This window comes from Rhea pennata, unplaced genomic scaffold, assembly GCF_028389875.1.
Source record: "Rhea pennata isolate bPtePen1 unplaced genomic scaffold, bPtePen1.pri scaffold_33, whole genome shotgun sequence".
Taxonomy (NCBI): domain Eukaryota; kingdom Metazoa; phylum Chordata; class Aves; order Rheiformes; family Rheidae; genus Rhea; species Rhea pennata.
The window spans coordinates 1,540,662-1,560,821 of record NW_026907680.1 but is presented as its reverse complement, the minus strand read 5'-3'; the positions used below and the strand labels follow the sequence as shown (position 1 = coordinate 1,560,821).

Here is a 20,160-nt window from a genome sequence, read left to right as displayed (position 1 = left end):
TCTCTCTGCAGACTGACAAGCCTCGGTAAGGATCCGCACCTCAGACCAGCTTCTAGCCTCTTTGTCCTCCACGCATTTTCCATTCCCCCCACAGCAGGAGCTGCGAGAGAAAGCGCCCATCACAGAATCATCGAAGGGTGGAGGTTGGAAGGGGCCTCTGGAGATCATCTCGTCCAACCCCCCCTGCTCAAGCAGGGTCACCTACAGCACACTGTACAGAGTGGCCAAGCGTTAGACACTGTGTTTATCGATAACTGTGCAGTCTAGGCTTGTAGTTAATCTCCTTTTTTAGGCTTTCTTACTTTCAGGTTGGTGCTTGGGATCTGAGGCAAAGGCAGGAAGGGTTTTGGAGCAGCTGAGGTTGTCCGCTGGCCCGCGCTCACAGAGCGGTCTGCTGTAACTCGTTGTGCTCCCTTTCAGCGGCCAGCGGTGCTTTTATTCCTCCCTGCTCCTCGTGGTGAGGTTTGCAGGCAGGAGCAACACATTTGGCCAGGCTCTGGCGTGGGGCAGCCGGGGGGTGTGCCCGCACGCGGCCGTAGTGGGAGCCGAGCAGGGGAAGGGTACGGCCGGGTGTGGGCACGGCCGGTGGCGGCCAAGGCGGGCGGCAGGGTGCGGGGGGCGTCGCGGCCGCCGCGCTGGGGCCGCCATGGCGCCTGGCGCCGCTTGCGGCCGGGTCGGGCAGGCGCCATCGGCCGGGGCGTCCGGGGCGGCTGCACGAGCGTCCCCCTGGCAACGGCGTCCCCCTGGCAACGGCGTCCCCCTGGCAACGGCATCCGGCTGGGATCGGCGTTCCCCTGGCAATGGCATCCCCCTGGCAACGGCGTCCCCGCCCCCGCGGAACTGCCTCCAGTGACGTCACGGGTCCGCGCGACCAATCGTTGGAGGCGGCTGCGGTGAGGGCGGCTGCGGTGAGGGTGGCGGGCGGAGCCTGGGCCTGGGGCGGGGCCTGGGCGCCCTCGGGGGCGGAGCGGAGCGGAGCGGTGGTGTCGCCGCCCTCCCGGGGCGCCTGCTGGTTGCGGGGCCGAGTCTGCTTGTGGTCGGCGGGGTTTGGCTGCAGGGGAGCCGGGGAGTGCGCGCTCAGGGCCTGTCAGCGAGGCCTGGGAGCGCGGCGGGCCGCTGGCAGGTGACAAGTGTCCGTGCGTGTCGTGGTGTGTGCCAGAGTGGGGGGGGGGTGTGGGGAAGGGTCTAGGGTGGTGGAGGTGGGAGAGGGCTGTGCGTGTGAAATCCTGTCATTTCAGTTAAACCGCGTGTTCTCTGAGGTAACTCTTGTATGTTTGTGTTCAGCGACGAAGTAGCTGAGAGGTTTTGAAGCCTGTGGCCGGGGGAGGCGTGGCAGTTTCCTGCGCTGATGGGAGGAGCAGGGAAAGTGGCCAGTGTTACTGCTGTTGTGTGCGGCATTTTGTGGCGTAAAGGCGGGGGGGTGTGCGGAGGGTCTGGAGACGGACACGGGCGGGGGTTTTCAGTAGGAAAGCGGCCGGGCTGTGCACGGGCGAACGTTGTTTTTCAAAAGCGGAGTCGTCTCCCCCGCCCCCCTCCCCCCCGCCGTTAACGGCATCTCCCCGGCAACGGCGTTCCCCCCCGCCCCGCCTCCCCCCGCAGAACTGATTCCGGTGACGTCACGTCCGCGCGACCAATCGTTGGAGGCGGCTGCGGTGGGGGCGGCGGGCGGGGCCTGGGCCTGGGCCTGGGCCGCGGCGCCCTCGGGGGCGGAGCGGAGCGGAGCGGCGGTGTCGCTGCCGACTCAGGGCCTGGCAGCGAGGCCTGGGAGTGCGGCGGGCTGCCGGCGGGTGACAAGCGCGCCCGCGCGTGTGTGTGTGTGTGTGGCATGGTGTGTGCTAGAGTGATGAGAGGAGTAGAATATGTAGGAAGCGTTATTTCTGTTACATAGGGCATTTTGTGGTGTAAAGGGGGGAGGGTGTGGGGAGGGTACAGAGCTGTCCTGAGCTGACAGAAGGAGATAGGTGGGTGTTTTCAGTAGGAAAACTGCCAGGTTGTGCAAGATGTTTTCTTGGTCTTTTTTCCTTGCTTGGAGAAGGCAGTGTTGCTTCAGCATTCCGAAAAATGCTATTTCTCAAAAACGCTGTTGGAATCTGGCTCTCTTTTCTGTCCTCTGTACCTCAGTGGAGAAAATGGAAACTGTTTCACTGTGAAGAGGTGACAGTGCTTATGCAGTTTATAAGAGGAATATTGTTTTGGGTTTTTTGTTTTTGTTTTTTGTTTTTTGTTTTTAAACCAGTGAAGCTCATTCTTAACACTACACACGATTTGGTACCTCAATGTGAAGTCCTTTTATGTAATTTCTTTTTGCTTTTTTACTTTTTTAAAGGTCTTGTACAGAGTGAGAATCTAACTGTATATAAATTTTCAATCTTTAACTTTCTTTGTGTGCTTCCTGTTACAGACAATGGCGGCAGAACAGATTTCTGCAGCTTCGCTCCTTGACAGGACTGTGAAGATTAGGAGGGAGGCTGAAGAGCGGAAAGTGGTCTGGGCCTGGGGCCTCCTTAATATGTCTGTTGGGGGGATGATATATACTGACATGTATGTTGATTGTTATATCTGACTCAACTAAGTAAAGCATTCTACTTTGTATATGCTTAAATATTTCATAGGACCCAGTTACTGTTAAATTGATCGCTTCTTCCTTTTCTTTTTAGGACTGGAAAACTTATAAGTTCCTATTACAACATCGCATTTTGGCCGCTCTGGTATATTGGTGAGTTGTCACAGCATGTGAATTAGTTTTAGGGAGGAGGGAAGGTTTCAGCCTTCATTCTTCTTGCTGGGGAAAGCATTTTTAAGGTTTGGGGTTTTTCGTTGTTGTTGTTGTTTTTTAATAACCAAGCTTCATTTTGTTTTCCTTTATCCCTTTTGGTGCTGTTGGAATTTCATCATTTTAGTGACAAGTAAGAAAGAGTGTGAAGAACAGGTTTCCTACCTTAAATGTGTTTAATGTGTGCAATAAGGCTTTGGGGAATAGTTGAAATAGTAGCGTTGTGTTGTATTGTAGGGCTGCAGGACATTTCCAAATAATCAAATTTGGTTTCAAATGAGTAGGCTCAAAAGTAATTGTATCTAATACTATTAGCGGATGAAAAGGAAGAAGAGTGAGAGCAATGTCAGGTAACGAGTGACAGAAGGTTTGGCAGAAGACACTTGATAAATAGCATGAAACTTCATTGCAGTGCTTTGTATCCTGTCTGGAAAATACCTTTCGCTTTTACAAATACATATTGTAGCAACAGAAATGAATTTCAATATAGAAAGGAAATTTATCTCTAATGGTTCTTGCATGAAAAGGAGAAGTTGTCTTACGTCCGTGCTCAGACTGGCAGTTATTGGTAGCCCTAACAATAAACTATTCTTGATTTGTGTATAAACTTGTTTTCTCAGATCATTTACTGTCACTCCTGTTTATGGTGCCTAGCATGATAAAAACCTTTGTGTTTGTTCTAGAGCTTGCGCTTGTATCCCTGTTCAGTCTGAATGCCTTATTTGATTTTTGGATGTACTTCAAGTACACAATGGCACCAACTACCTTGGTCATGACTCGTAGACAGCAGATCCTTCTAGGGATGCAGAATGCAGGTAGGTGTTATAAATTATAAATACTTTTTTTAAAGATGATATCTTTCTCAAGCCCATGAATCTTTAGTGAAGTGAGTTCTCAGTTACGTCATCTGACAAGAGCGGTAAGATGAACTAACTGCAGCCTATAAAAATTCAAAATAAAAGTGATAAATTGATGAGCAATTAAGGGGAGAAGTGGAGAGGAAACAACCAATACAAAAGGAGAAAAGGAGAGTGGGCTGTTAAAGGGCAGTGAGAGAGACTTAAACTTTATGAAGCTGGACAAGGAATTTGTAACCTATAAATGGGATTGAGAACAAGGCAGAGTGTATAGGTTTGTATTTAAATTTGGTATCCTACTATCATCATACTGACTGGAGAGCGCCAAATTAGAAAGAGAAAAGAGACCTTAGTGTGCAGTCTGAAAATGACAGGCTAGAGAGCAGTTGCTCTGAAAAGTTCTGAACGTCTAAGTGATGTTGTCAAATATAGAAAAACTTGGCAGAGTTTGAAAATACAGCAAAAGCAAGGTGCTAGTACAATGTGTTACATACTACTAGGCTGCCTCCAGAGAAAGAGCGGCAGATACGGGAGTAGGGTTATATCACCGCAGCTGAGGAGTGTAATACCTGGGTTTGCACAGGTAAATGAGACATTAGATGTGCTAAAGACACATGAAGCAGGCAGGTAGAGTAGCTGACCAAATAAGTTAAATAATTGCCTCGGGCTATGCAAAGGTGCTTGGTAGAATTTAACTGAAATTTTAAATTGTAGAATTTGTATTGAATTATGATCACGTGTCCCAGTTTTCTGATTTTTATGTCTTTGGGGTTGACTGCTGAATCCTGTAGGGGTCAGACTAGAATAGTCTTTTTAGTGTCCTAGAATTTCCTTAAGGGAAGAGAGTTGTGTATGTGTGTTTTGCTGTGTATTTAAAGTGAGGAGGAGAGTTCTGGGCTGCTGCATGTACAGTGCTGATTGTGGGTTTTTTTGCTTATTGCAGCGGTACAAATAATTCCAGCACATGAGCTGGCAGCGAAGAAAGTCCCTTCTTCTACGCCTTCTCCTAGAGTCCAGGGTCAAACTGTGCTGAGTTACAGCCCATCCCGGCCCTTCAGGGCCAGTCCAAAATTTACTTCTGGTTGTATCTCAGGGTACAGCCTTCAGCGGCAGGCTCTGTCAAGCAACAGCGCTTCTTATAGCAGTGCTTTAACCTATTCACCAAGCAGCAGCTACAGTAAGGTAATGACCAAGGTGGCTTCAAGGGGAACGGTTTGGCTTTGCTTATCGTGTCCTTGTGTTGTGCTGTAAGCCATTGGAGGTGTGCGGCCGGCAGTGGAGGGTCCTGTGTGTGTGTTCGCTTTGTTTGCAAAGCAGATGAAATTTGTCTTGTCAGTATTCATCCTCTTTCCCTGGTGTTAATTTATTTGTTTTAGAGTAGCTAGTTTGTTTCAGAGCACAGCAAAAATAAGAAACTAGAATGTAACTACAAAATAGCAAAAACCTTCCCCCAAACGAGAGCATATTTTATAGCAGCAATCAGCAGAGTAATCAATTCTTATGTTGAGTCGATCTATTCATTTAGTTTATAAAGTCAAAATGGAACTCTCACTTTCCTCATGTGACACAACTGTTTGCTTTTGTTTCCCAAAGCTTTCCAGCTTCAGCTCTTCTCCTACTGGTTCACCATATGCCTCAAGTGTTGGGCCAGTGGAAAGCACCGGGCTAAGGTCTTGTTGCCACTTTTCACCAATGCGGTATAATTCCCGTATGAGTCAAGATGATGAAATCACAGACCGCAAGTCACTGCAAAAGTACCTTCGAAGCGAAGAAGAGAAACAGCGTAGACTTCAGTTGGGTACGTAAATAACTTCATGTAGCCTGAAAAGCTTGGCAAGGAGGGGATGTTGGTTTTATTGATGAGGAGTGGATGAGAAAAGTTGGAAAAGATTCCTGCACAGAAAGAGAGCTGCTGAAGTACTAGTCTATATTATAGATATACTAATAATCTCTGTAGCATTTGTTGTGTATAGTGGACTACAATGAGTTGAAGGGCTTTATCACCTCGATGAGAGGGATATTTTGTGGAGAAGGCAGTTGAGCTAAAGGTGGTGAATTACCTGCAGGCAGTTTTTGTCTGGGATAGGGACAGTGCCTTATTAATATAAAGATGAAATCAGTGTTTATGCAGACAGATTTTGGTGTATGTATTTATGATAATTCATGAGCACATCTCTCCTGTCAAAGCCTTAATATAGTGACCTATTGCCTGCAGTGTTGCTTCTGTGATTACTTGGTGATAATTTTATGGCTGTTCAATGTCATTTCAGCAAGTTCATGTTCCAGCTCTCCTTCCAGCAGCCCAACCTTTTGGAACTACAGCCGTTCCTTAGTAGAGCAAGCACAGGTGCTGAGAAAGTACCAGTATCAGGTGGCTTGCATGCCCCAAGCTCCATCAGCACACAAGGACGAAGCTCGTCTGAGCTCTCCACTGACTGCAGAAGAAGTAAGCTCAGCACCAAAGGAGCCAAGAGAGAAAAACAGGGCTCTAAAATATGTGGCTCCATCCAAATGTGAACTCCGTCAACGGTGCTAGAAAGGGAGAAATCCTATAGCATTTAACCATCTTCATACAGCTTGTAAGACTTTTTGCCACAAGGGGTATACATTTCAAATTCCGGACTGTAAAATTTTACAATTGTAAAATTGTAAAATGATTTCTTCCTTGGTGAACAAGGTACCTGTGTTTAGGTGGAAAACTGACTCCTGAGAGAATTTCAGGTTTCATGCTTTGTGGTCTTTGTAATTAACTAATACTCACCGTGTAGGCCACGGTGGAAAGCTGGAAACTTCTGTTGGTTTGGCCAACTCTTCAGAATTATTTTATCTGAAGTTGTTTAATATTACTGTGTGTCTGAGAACAGACAGACTTCGAGTTCAACTCAAGAATGGTGGCTGTGGAACTTTTTTTTACCATTTTGTACTCTGGATAAAATAAACTTGTGACATAAAAAATGACTGGAAACTGACCTGTACCTAATGTAGTGAAATAGTTGAAGGTGTGTAAAATTGTTCTCCTTTACACTTGTGTCTGGAATAAGTCTGATTCAAAAGAATGTCATTAACGTAGCTTTTAATTAAATTTGATCTGTTTTCTTTATGTCGTACATTAACTTAGTCTACCCTGCAACTTGGACCAATTTTATCCTAACAGAGCAGGGAACGCAAAACTGTGCGTTTGGACTCACGGGAGATTTAGTGTACTGTGAAAAGAGAGTAGGAGAGTAGTATGGTAAGCTACTGTAGAATTCACATGATACAGCCATTAGATGAGAGTTCTGGAACAAATGCAATTTGAATTATGTGGTGTGGCTGCGGTCAGAAAACGTCGTAGGCCCTAAAAACTCTTTAGTATTCTGTTAGGTTGCTGTATGTAGGTAATAATGTTCTTTCCATAGGTTTGGGCAAGGGTGATTGTGAATCGACGACAGCTTGATTACCTGGATTCCTGGACCGCTAGGTTCAGAAGTGTAAGTCCGGTCCCTATGAACTGCCTGTTCTTGCTGTTAGAATAGGTACAGCAGAATGAAAAAGTACCTCAGTGCTCCATGTATACCTAAGGAAGTGAAAAGAATTACATATTTGAGTCTATTTGAGGATTAGGGTGGGCTTGGACATGGAGACTAGAACAGCATGCTTGTAACAAAGAAGTATTAGGACACATTTTCAACCTGAACTTTTGCACTTGCTGACCTAGGTGTTTTCTGTTCTGAAAACTTTACAGCTGTAAAGTTCACCCACCTTTGAATGAAGACACGTGCATCTTAACACACAGTGGATGTGAAAAGACTTGTTTTTTCTTTCTACAACCCAATTTTCTGAATTTTTCCTGTTTTTTTTCTCCTGTATTTCAAACTCCTTCTGGACTCAAATAAAGCATGGGAAATGCCAGCCCGTTGACTTTTTCCAACAGCCTTGAGGAGTGTAATAAAAAAACAAAAAGAAAATTTTGGTCTTAGGCAATTGCTTTAGCAGAGGAAATACAATCACATACTATGACAAAATAATTTGTAAGCCTAACTTTGAATTACCCCTTCAGTCAGCAACTATCACGTATGTAGTTCTTCTAAGTAGTGGGACGAGTGAAAAGTAAAAGATTTCTATGAGATGTGGGGTTATGACTGTTCTGTACCAGATTCCTAAGCATCTGTTCATAAACCTACAGGCAGCTTGGCTTCAGTTCCCAAATCGTGTCACATACAAGTGTCACATATTGTGTTTATCAGGCCCTTCATTTCCTGAAAGGGTTTTGAGAGGGAGTGGACCCATGAAAGTTTAAATTACCACTATGAGTGACGTGCAGTGCCTCAGAATACCCCTTTTCTCATTGTTCAGGAAAGCTTTATCAGTATCACTGCTTTCTGGAGATTTGTTTTCCCAAGTCCTCTATAGTGAATTTTTGGCATTTTAGAGGGTCTTTCTAGAGCCAATCACCCCTATCTAAATTGATGCTCTTAATTACTTTTCCTCCTTGGTTGACTTCAAAGTTCCTGTTGTTAAACTCCTTTGTGATTGTAACAGTGATGCTGACTAGAGAGTAAACTAACATTTTTGTCACATTCTTGTTGCTTCTAAGCTTTTTAATTTTTGCATTTCTCTTTCCTAGTGGATTAATGGGACTATTTTAGTGCCACTTGTACAAGAGACTGAGTCTGTGAGCAGTCAGCTGAGAAGAACGGGGTACCCAGAAATGCAGGTTGGAGGTATGATGATAGAGTAACTGGGGGGTTCCCTGTGGTGGTTGGTAGCAGGCCACCCCATAGCAGGGCACTGCATAGGTAGTATAGAAAACAAGTCTGCTAAGAATTACAGTTCCGTTTCCTGTTTGTATTGGTGTGATCTTTGCTTCATGTAATGCATTTTACTAAACTGGAAGGATTCTTCATAGGATTTCTGGAAATACTGATAAAGGCATGCTGATGCTGCAATAGCATAAAATTCTTAAGCCTCTTGTTTCCTCTGAATTCATTCCTGGAGAGTTAAAGGCTCAGATTAACATCCTTGTATCTTAAACTGTCAGAAAACTATCACACGTTGCAAGGATGGTTGCCTGTCAGCCCTCTCTGTCTACGTTAGTATGTGTCTTTCCAAACTTCCTTAAAATCAGCTACTTCCTGAAAAACCTATTACTGTTACTTCCTTAAATTGTTACCTGCTATCTTGTCTGAAAGCAAACAGGCCACAAAAAGTTTTATGAAAACTTAGATGTGATACATTGTATCCAAATATTGTTTAAGAACTGAGAAGTCATCTTATGACTGTGATAATAATAAATCTATAGACCTAGGAAGTATTTATTTATTTATTTATTTTAACTTAAATTAATTCTGTTATCACAGGCGATTAATCGTTTGCATTTAAGATCTAAGATCATTTTAAGGTTAAGATACATTAAAGTTTATTTATTTATTTATTTTAACTTAGAATAGTTCTGTTATCAGAGATAGGCTATTAATCATTTGCATTTAAGATCTAAGATCATTTTAAGATTAAGATACATTAAAGATTATTTAAGTACTAGGTGTAGCACTAAGTGGGGCTGGGGAGGATAATCTCAGGTGGATTTTGGAGAGCTATGGGCATTAGAAGAAAAGATCTTTTGGTTGGGGCAGTTGATTTTTGCTGTTTTGGGGTCCCCCCCCCGTCCTTTTTAAGCATTTTGATGAGCTAGAATTCTAGCTAAAATTTCATAGTGCAACTCTGAAGGAACTCCTTCTGTTGCCCTATCACATGCATATCCCCCTCAATCAAGTGCAGGATTTGATAGGCTTCATTTAAACAAAGCCTACTTTTTTTTGGCCTGTTTGTAGTCTGTCCTCAAGATCTGCATCTGTTGTGGTGCCTGTGAAAAACTGATCACTTACTGACCTCATCTCCACCTTGCTGCCCTCCTACTGCTCTGTAAAATGGATGTTACTTCTTCCCTTTTTCACACTATAGGTTTCTGTTTTCTTTTGGAATGCAAGCCCTTCAGATAAGGAACTGTCGTCTTTTGCGACCGCACAGTGCTGCATAACGTTTATGTTGTGTGGTTTAAGGGAGACAGCTAGTACTTCACTGGGATTGGAAACAAACATTTGGAGTATTGGATAAGCTGTTAACTTTGTATAAATCTTAGTAAATTATCTTAGTAAGTTACCTTAGTAAATAGTGAGACAAAAAAGCCAGTTCCTCCTTGTAACATTGCATTTGTTAACGTCTTGTAAGGGAGAATGTTCAAATTTCTGTCGTGGATGCAGATGTCATGCTGGCTCTTGTCGCATGCAGAAGCCAGCGTCAGCAATCTGAAACAAGCAGCACTTGTTAAAGCTCCAGTCATGCCAACTCTGTACGCTATAATGCAGTATTTGGATATTGCAGCGAACCAAGAGTATTTGGTTGAAAGGGTCAAAGGTATGTGGTCAACCATACTGACTTTAAAACGTTTCCGTTAGCTGGGTCAAGCGTCGGCGGTGTCAGATACCCCGTCAATTAAGAGGTTTGAACTACAGTCACAGCGGGGAGAAGAGCTGCTTTTCAAGTAGCAGAGGTAGTTTTTGCAACTTCCTCTTTTCATACCAATGTAATGATGTGGGACTTGGCATGGAAGTTTTTATTTCTTCTCTCAGTTTGGGGTGTGAAGTGTCCTATTTAATCCCTTCATTAATTACCAATAAAAAATACCTTGTAAACTCCACTCCCCTAACTTTATATATTCCTTAGTTTAATTTTTCCTATTTTGTGCACTGAAAATACATGCAGTGTTCTTGAAGCTAGTGTCAAATATGTCCTTCTTGCACCTTCAACCTCCAGTAGCTGAATAAATTTTGTTTTTTCAGAGCTTTCTCAGGGAGGATACATGAGCTCATTCCGATGGAACAGAGGAGGAGATTTCAAGGGCCGTAAGTGGGATGCTGACTTGCCCACTGACTGTGCTGTAAGTTTTCAAAGAAGGCTTAATATAACTTCCTAAAGTGTGTCTTTCAGGGTAGATTTTTGTGTGTGGTAGCAATTAAGTCTTTTGAGGAACATGGTCAAAATCCTGTTTGCCTCCCTATCCTGATAATCCCATTGTAGTCAGTGAAATTATGCAAGGAATAATGCCAATGGGATTGGACATTGTGCAGATCACAAAAATGCGATTTCATGTCTTAGTCTTAAGCCGGCCTCTTATTTAGACTCATCTGAGATGTCAGTCAGGTAACTGTTTTGGGAGCAACCTGACAGAAGGTTGCGGATTTGTTAGAGCAATATTCTACCTTATTAAAAAAAAAACAAAAAGAAAAAAAAAAAGAAAAGAAAAAAGTCTGCTTTAACCAAACCTCATAATTTCTCATGCAAGATGAACCTTAAAATTTTCCTTTGCTGTAATGGTTAGAAGAACAAACGGATTAAGTGGCGTGTCTTCATGTTTATTTAATTCAGTAATTTCTTGAGAAATCCACAGGCATTACATTATCTTACTTGAGAACAGACTTGTAGTCATGCTTAGCCAATTAATGCAAAAGGTCAGGAGAAAGCACTTCAGTGAATACAGTGACTTGAAAATTCAACTGAAATAGTTAAAAGAAAGGCCACAAGATAATCCAGGGAGTGGAGAACAAGCTTCATGTGTGACTCTTCAGTTGAACTCTGTATTTGAAAGGAGAGTTCAGGTGATTTGATTCCCTCTATAGATGTTCAGTTACTGGGGAGAAGCAGGAAGAAGATTCATATGCAAGTTTTACAACCTTGCTGACAAAGATGCAACAAGATTGAATTGCTGGAAGCTAAAGTTGAGCAAAATCTGTCTTGAAATAAGATTTGATTTTCTAGTTGTGAAGATGACTAAATATTTGGGACTGACAAGCTGGGAAGCAGCTCTAGCTATCTTGGTAGAGAGCAAGCTGAGCAGTTTGAAAGTATTAAAGACCGTAACACAGACCCTCACACCCTGAATTCATTGTCTTTTAATGAAACCAGCTAAGAGAGATAGTACTGCACAATGTACTAAACTTGTAAAGATTCTGGGAAAGAAGTTCTGATATAACAGATGAAATTAATATTGAACACTTGTCTCGAAGCTTTGGCATTAACTTAAGACAATAAGTGCCAAATGAAGAGTTTTTAACTGTAATGTTAGTCTCATTGCATGCAACTTAAAGCAATAATATCCACTAGACCTCTTGAGGCTTTGGGCATTTAGCCCATAGAAATTCTTCTGTCTGCCAAACAAATCCTATGTTGAACACAGGAGGTATCATACTACAGAGTAATTTGGTCACGCTGCACCCAAAGAATGTTGAGAAGTCTACTGTAAGAGTTAAAACACAACATGCAGTACTGCGATTTTCTCGCTGTTAGCTAAGAAGATACTTGTTCTAGGACTTTCTTCCAAAATGTTGAGAGCTGGTAAGATTCATGAGCAGTCCAAGTTTGTCCATTGATTTTGTTTTGCCATTTTTTGACAAGAGAGGAGCAACTTGCTGGGTAAGTGTAGTGTTTGGAAAAGTTGTCATTAGATCGGATCGGCCTCTCTAAGCCAAATCTTTGCAGCTAGCGTAGAAACCATCATGAAATCAGGTATCTTGTAGTTTGTCCTATACATGCTATTCAGATCTGTGACTTTGCAAATTCTGTGAGATGTGAAGATAGTTACTTGTATGTCAGGAGTTCAGTTCACATGCAGCACCTTTTTAACGTGTTGTGACTGAAAGGGTTTCATTTACAGGAAGAATAAACTTGTCTTGACATCTGTGGCGTGCCCTGGACCATTGAATTCAGTGCTCTAAGTGTTAAGCTGCCTTGGGCTTCTAAACATAGTGCGATTAATTAAGTCCATGATGCAGCAACAGACTCTCAAATTAAGTCCATGATGCAGCAACAGACTCTCAAATACCCTAACTAATATCTGAGATTATGGAAAGAAAGCTGCTGTCCTGTCAGTCTTCTTAATGATACTAAAATGAGATTTGTTTTTGTTTGCACAGATCCTTATGCACATATTCTGCACTTACCTCGATGCCAGACTGCCCCCTAGCCCCAAATACCCTGATGGCAAAACCTTCACTGCCCAACACTTTGTTCAAACACCAGATAAACCAGGTATTGGCATTCTTGGACTGCTTGTTTAGCTGCTGTTTCCTGCTTGGATCCCATCAGCGCTCTTAAAATCCCTATCTTATTTTAAAACTTTAATTCACAGACATTACAAATGAAAATGTATTTTGCATCTACCAAAGCAACATCAATCCACCCCACTATGAGCTGATCTACCACCGCCAGGTCTACAATCTGCCCGAGGTATGATCGCGTTAGTTTTTTCTGCTGTCAGGAAACCTTGAGCAGACCTGATCTGTTTCTTTTTCATTCTTCCTTTTCCTTTGGAACTAGCCACATCCATTGAATATGTAGGCTGGCTCAGTGCAGAAAGCAAATGTTACCACGATCTTTGGCCATCGTGTGGTATTTAGTCTGCTGCTGAATGATAGCTTCAGTGCCTAACTTAGGTACATCAGTGCCCAGGCAGCAGCTTCCTCTTGTTGTTTATTTTCTGATGATTTATTCTAAAATCCTAATTTATGTAAGCTCTGAGGTGTGTTGCTATTCCTCAGTGCCAACGAGACTGATGCTTGTCTGTACGAGCTTTTGGAGGGAAACATCTAATCTCAATATCAAAATACTAGACTTTTCCTGTACATCTTGATTTTATGATTGAGCCCCGATTGTGACTTGATTTTCTGATTTCAGAAAAGCTCTTTTAAAAAGCATTTAAAAATATTTGAGGGTGATAATCCATCTAGAAAACAAGCTTGGTCTTTTTCTGGTGTTTGCCTAATTGAAAGATAAGAATTGAGGCAAAACCCCAGCAGTCTAAGCTGTAATACCATTTCGCGAGGTCTCTGTTATAGTTTTTTCTCATCTCTGATGATATAACAGGCCGACAGGGTGCACACTGCAGTATATGTATCTTGCAAAACGTTTTGAAGGAAAAATTGTGCTGCTCCACCTAAGATCAGGACAGGGGATGACAGTTGTTTTAAATAAGACATTCTAAGATATTAGTGTGGTTGTTTGCATGTGATTTCATTTCCAAGTTTTTTTCTCTTCCCGTGGTATTCAGGGCAGAAACAACATGTTCCATACATTGCTTATGTTTCTGTACATCATAAAGACAAAAGAATCTGGGATGCTTGGGTAAGTGTCAAACGTTCCGTATCATTGCGCTGCGCACGAGATCTGAGCAGGAGCTTTCTGTTTTGAAATACCGTAACTGAAGTTGCTATCATAGGACGATACTGATGGAATTAAAATGCTCTTCTCATTTTAAGTAATGGCAGCCTTTTTACAAAATCATGTCAGTTTTGTGTGCATGAGCGTGCAGGAAATGTTTTGTGCTTTTCTTTGGTCTTGTGCTGGCTGAAAAATCCTGTGGAGTCCATGCTGCGGAACAGTGGCCTTGGCCAGACAACCAGGTTGCTACCTTCTTGCTAGAAGTACTGTGCTATTTATAAACAGGAGACAGACACTGCCATAGTGCTGTAATCTCTTGTTTTTGGCATAACAAGAGGAGTTTCGAGTGCACAGTGAAAGCTGCACTGACATAAAAGCAATGTCCGGACTTTTTTGTTCTGAAAGAGCTGTCTTTAATTCGAGGTGAAACACGATACCTACATAAATGTTAAAATGCTGATGTGCGGGATTGGCAGTTTTTCTTGTAATGAAGATTTGTTTTAAATAGGAGCTTTAACTTACTTGTGTCTTATCGTTATAATGCTGTTTTTGCAGGCAAGTGAATTTTGGTGCATCAGGAGTCAACGTTCTAGGGGTGTTTGGAGAGTAACATCTCTAGCAGGACTGCAGCTCAGAAGAACGATCCTGCTTCTCCGACAAGACGAGCTGAGCAGCATCGTTTCACTTGTTGCCTTGAATATGGACTATGAAATGGGATAATTTAAACTCTGCTTTATGGACAGAGGGGAAATGTTTGTAATTTCTGTACAGTTTTGGGGAGGATACTCTGTAAAACGTTGTATTGTTTTTTACTGATGAAATGTATCTAAACAGGAACTCCAGGCAGGTCTTTTCTATTTGGCTCCTCACCTTAACAAATCGTATTTAAACCCCCCTTGCTATTTCTGTTGCATTTACTCTTCAAGCACTCTAAAGAGCTTAACTGCCCGCAGGGCTCAGCAATGAACCCGCGCTTGCCGCGTTTGAGGGTGGAATGCAGCAGCGCAGCTGGGACGTGTCTCCCGCAGTTGTACCCAGCCGCTCGCTGGCGAGCAGTCCCTTGAAAAGACAGTTACTGCAACACGGCCAACTGCCGGATTCACAAGATCCAAGAGATTCCAGACGGGCATAACAGGCGCCAAGTTAGCGCTTACACTGATTTTTGGTTAATTTAATTAGATGCGATCTGAAAGGACGTTGTCTTTTATCCCTGCTCGTTGGAATAATTGGATTTTGTGATCTGTCTGGATGCTTCAGGTGTCTCCACCGCAGATATAAGGGAAAGAGAAAACTTTTTGACTTGCTGGTTTCAGTAGGTATTTTTAAAATAGATTTAAAACAAAACAAAATAACCATACCATTCAAATGTGACCATCTTACGAGACAGAAGATGTTGTGGGTGATTGAGTACGACTAGAACGTTACCCTGCCTTTGCTTTTTAATTTTTTAAAAATTCTTTTATTTCTCACGTTAGCTTTTCTGCTAGCAGCTCCTTACTTTTAGGGCCTTGCAGACTGGCATGTGGCTTCAGCATCCCTGCATGAAACCAGAGTGGATACACCTGCGTGGGCTCATCCCAGGAACTTAGGGGAACATCCCGAAGTTCCTGCTGCCTCGCCAGAGCGTGCCCAGAAATGGCTTTTTTCTCTTTTTTTCTCCTGGGGGCGAGCGGCCGCCGCCTGGCCAGAGCCTCTGGCTTCTCCGGAACGAGTCAAGCTCTGGGGCCGCCGGCCAAGCTGCGGTTCCCGTTGCAGTGACAGTCTCAAAGCTCGGGCAGCAGTGGAACGTCCCCGCTGCGGAACGACGCCTGCGCGAGCGTCTCACCACGCCTGCACGTGCCGCCGTTCCCCTTCTGCGGAATTGGCTTTTGGGGGAAAACACTTGCCTTTGTTTCAAAGAGCAGGCCCTGCTTTTAAAGGGGGGGAAGCCATTGCAAATTCAGGCAAATCGAAAAGGGGGTTAGAAGTTGATGTGGTTTATTTTTTTAAACAGAGGGGTAAAACTGCGATACTGTTGTCCCAAAATCTGGGTTCTGTTACCCGATGTGCAAGCAACCAATAGACACACAGGGTCGAGGTATTTGTTTATTTCATTTCTGCGCAGAGATGGGGGCTAGGTGGTAAATCCACAAAGCTAGCACACCTCCTCCCCCTCCCATTCTTGATTTACACACGCTTTCCAGGGAGTATTTTATACAAATCTTTCTATTGGTTACAGTTTCGTTAACTCAGGTAATCGCTCTGCGCTTGCGCTTTCACATTCTTGTTAATTAGCATAGGAAGCGAAGAAGAGGCGGTAATATCATTATCATGTCATTTCCATCTCATTATTCATTTAGGGGTGTGAAATTTAGTATGTTAATAAGCCTTAATGAACCTAAGGTCACTTCTGGGTTATTCTGCTGTTTTTGTCTTACCTACCCCTCGCAATCTTCACAGCGCTGTGGTTTCATCAAGGTTATTTAGCTGGAGCTGGTTATCCTTTGCAGTACTGTTTTTCTCTCTCCCTTGTCCTTGAGTCTTGTTAACTATTTGCAAGGTTTTTTCTCACAGTATTTCTCTAGCAATTCCCCCCTCTGAGACTTGTATCTAGCAAGTCTCATTTAAACAACTTCAATTATTCTTACATGGATGTTAAGTTAATTCTAAGTATTTCCCATGGCATGGGTAATCCAGGAGATTTGGGGAATAGAGAAGCAAATAGTAATATCTGAGTCACTTTTTCTGAAGGCCCGTATAAGCTACAAAATCAGGTTAGCCGAACCAATGAGCATGCATAACAAAGCTAACAATGTCCTCATTTTCCATCTTAACTCTATAGCAAACAAATTAAATTAAACAAATCAATATCCTTGTAAATCAGCTCTATCTATAATTAACAATACTATCAGAATGCAAAATAACGCCTAATAACACTAAGAGCACTCTATTTCCATATAAAAGAGTTCAGTTTTCCAAGTGCAATTCATCACTTTTGTAACTTCTGTGTTCTTCTCTTGAGAGCTATCTTGTGGGTGTGGCAGTCCACGAGTCATTCAAAGGTGCCTTCTGTATTCGGGAATAGTGGGTCCAGGAACTTATTCCCTCCACCTTTACTGCAGTAGGAGTTGTCAGAAGCACCAGGTAAGGTCCTTTCCACTTTTCTCTTAGTGGTTCTTCTTTCCATGTCCGAATATAAACTAGATGCCCAGGCTTGAAGTCATGCACAGGGGAGTCCAATGGAAGGGGGGTACGTTGATTAAGGTACCTATGTAAAGATGTTAGTACCCGAGACAAAGACAATAAATACTCTCTCAACATTTCTTCCCCTCTTACATGCCTTTGATCACTTCATCCCCCTATTTCATTAATTGGGTAAGGTTTCCCGTAAAGTATTTCAAAAGGGCTTACTCCCTTTTTTATTCTTGGGGTTATTCTTATTCTCATCAAGGCCATTGGTAATACATCTACCCATTTAAGATGGGTTTCCTGACACAGTTTTGAAATATGTCTTTTAAGTGTTCGGTTCATTCTTTCTACCTTACCGCTAGACTGGGGTCTCCATGGAGTGTGTAATTCCCATTTCATCTGCAAAAATTTGGATGTTCCTTGAACCACCTCTGAAATAAAATGAGGTCCATTATCTGAGGATATACCTTCGGGAATCCCAAATCGAGGAATTTTCTCTTTTAGTAAAATTTTAATTACTTCTGTTTGCACGATTGGTGGAGCATGGGAAGGCTTCTGGCCAACCAGAAAATGTATCTACCAAAACAAGTAAATATTTAAACCAACCGCATTTAGGCAATTGAGAGAAATCGATCTGCCAGTGTTCCCCTGGGGTTAATCCTCTTCTGAGATCTCCCATAGGTGGTTTCTTCTGAATTTTGGGATTAGTTGCACAACAGGTGGGGCATCTCCTTACAATAAGGTCAGCATTTGATAGCATCTTTGATCCCACAGCGTATCTTTTTTACGCTGCTTATCATAGCATCTGCTCCCATGTGAGTTTCTTCATGCAGTCTCTTGAGGAGCACTTCCATCATTTTGGCTGTAGTTAAAGCTTGTCCATTTGGGGTGACCCACCACCCTTCAGCATTTTTTGTACATTTTAGCCTTTCTGCCAATTGATTTTCTTTGTCTGAATATTCAGGAGGTCTCATTTGCATTTTTCTACTGGGTAATAAAGCCCCAATCACCTGTCCTGCTAGTGCTGCCTTTTCGGCTGCCATATCTCCTCTCCTTCTTGTGTCACTTCACTATTTCCCTTCTGGTGGGCTTTGCAATGCATTATAGCTACTTCTTTGGGTTCCATTATTGCTTGTAACAATCTTGCTTCTATTAATAAGATGGTGGCTGCTATAGCCCGGAGGCAGGACAGCCATCCTTTACTTACTTCGTCTAATTGTTTAGAAAGATACGCCACCGGTCTTTTCCAGCTCCCAAGCATTTGGGTTTAGCCATATCTGGGAGTCCCAGTGCAGGAACTTCCATCAATTTCTTTTTTATTTCATCGAAACTAGCACGGCATGCTGGGGTCCGCTCCAACCATTCTCCTGGACCCTTTAGGGCTGCATATAAAGGTTTAGTTATCAGCACAAAATTAGAGATCCATATACGGCAAAATCCTGCCATTCCCAAGAATCCCCTCAGCTGTCTTTTTGTGCGGGGTCCTGCAATTCGGCATATAGCCTCTTTTCTTTCCACTCCTAGTGCACGTTGTCCTTTTGATATTTTAAATCCAAGATATTGGACTTCCTTCTTCGCAATCTGAGCCTTTTTCTTTGAAACACGATACCCGGCAAGCCCACAAAAAATTGAACAGACTCACTGTCGCCTCTAAACATATTTGCTCTGAATCCGCTCCACTCAAAATGTCATCCACATACTGTAAAAGAGTGACATTTTTGTTACCTTCCTGCCATTGGGCTAGTTCTTTGGCCAAGATCTCACCAAACACGGTAGGGCTGTCCTTGAATCCTTGAGGAAGAACCGTCCAGCATAACTGCTCCTTCCTCCTCGTAGTGGGACTTTCCCATTCAAAGGTGAAAATTGTCTGGCTTTGTTCCTCTATAGGAATACAGAAAAAAAGGGCATCTTTTAAATCTAGCACTGTAAAACAACTGTTAGTCTCAGGCACCGAGGCTAAAAGAGTATATAGGTTTGCCACACTTGGATGGATATCTTTTGTTATTTGGTTCACTGCCCTCAGGTCCTGGACCAGTCGATATTCTTGGGAGCGCGGTTTCCTTACTGGCAGGATTGGTGTATTGAATTCAGACTGACACTCTCTAAGCAAGCCATATTGCAAGAAGGCATTAATTAGGGGTTCCAATCCTCTACGTGCTTCTAGCTTGATACGGTACTGATGCACCCTAACTGGCTTCGCTCCTGGTTGCAGCTCTGTTTTGACCGGAGTTGCGTTTTTTGCTTTGCCTGGCTTTGTTGAGGCCCAAACCAAGGGAATCACCGCATCCAATACACTTGAAGGGATACTTGCACTGTTATCGTCTGGAGCCGATCCCATCAAAAGGCAGATTTGTGCTCTCCATGCCGATTCTGGAGGGCTGTGGAGCCGCATGGAACTCTCAGAAAAGGTCACCTGCGCATTCAGTTTGCATAGTAAATCCCGTCCTAATAAAGGGAGGGGACACTCTGGCTTATAGAGAAATTCATGAGTCAATTTAGTACCTCCAATCGTGCACTCCATTGGTTGCAAAAATGGCCTCAAAGCTTTCCTTCCCGTAGCCCCAACAATGGTGGACCCTTACTTAAGGGTCCTTTACAACTAGTTATCACTGAATGAGTGGCTCCACTATCTAATAAAAAAATCTATAGTTTCATTCCCCAGCTTTACTGGAACCAGGGGATCAGCTGAGGAAATTCTGATTTTCTCCCCCGGTCCCCTTCATTCCATATCTGACTCCTCTAACATAATTAGGTTGGTGTTTGCTGGGCTCTGTAGCTTTGTTATCCTTCTTTGCTTTGGACATTCATCTTTCCAGTGCCCTTCCTGCTTACAAATTGCACACTGATTTGGACCCAAAGCGGGTCTAGGGAGGCCTCCTCCTGGCCTCCCTCCCCTTCCACCTCTTCCTCCTCTGTTACCTCTCCTGCTTCCCCTGCCCCTGCCTTGGGATTCATTCCTCTGGACAGCTGCCAGGAGAGAAGCCTGCAGTTTCATTCGATTTCTCTTGTTCTCTTTTCATCTCGATTATTCTGTACCTTATACGCTATTTCTATCAGCTGTGGAATAGACATTCCCCCAGCTCCATCTACCTTCTGCAGCTTCTTTCTAATATCCTGAGCTGACTGGCCAATAAAGAGCATATTAAACAGCCTTTGATTTGCTTCCTCATT

General features: G+C 43.3%; 1 protein-coding gene across 1 annotated transcript; it reads left to right on the top strand.

The window, feature by feature from the left end:
- The first annotated feature begins 2,404 nt into the window (after positions 1-2,404).
- On the top strand, positions 2,405-14,431 carry LOC134154684 (transmembrane protein 209-like). The gene is made up of 14 exons (XM_062601365.1): positions 2,405-2,541; positions 2,658-2,716; positions 3,457-3,588; positions 4,574-4,812; positions 5,224-5,432; positions 5,905-6,076; positions 7,029-7,100; positions 8,237-8,333; positions 9,898-10,023; positions 10,449-10,546; positions 12,579-12,693; positions 12,794-12,891; positions 13,712-13,785; positions 14,377-14,431. The coding sequence occupies exons 1-14, from the start codon at positions 2,405-2,407 to the stop codon at positions 14,429-14,431; spliced, it is 1,683 nt and encodes a 560-aa protein (XP_062457349.1).
- The last annotated feature ends 5,729 nt before the right edge of the window (positions 14,432-20,160 follow it).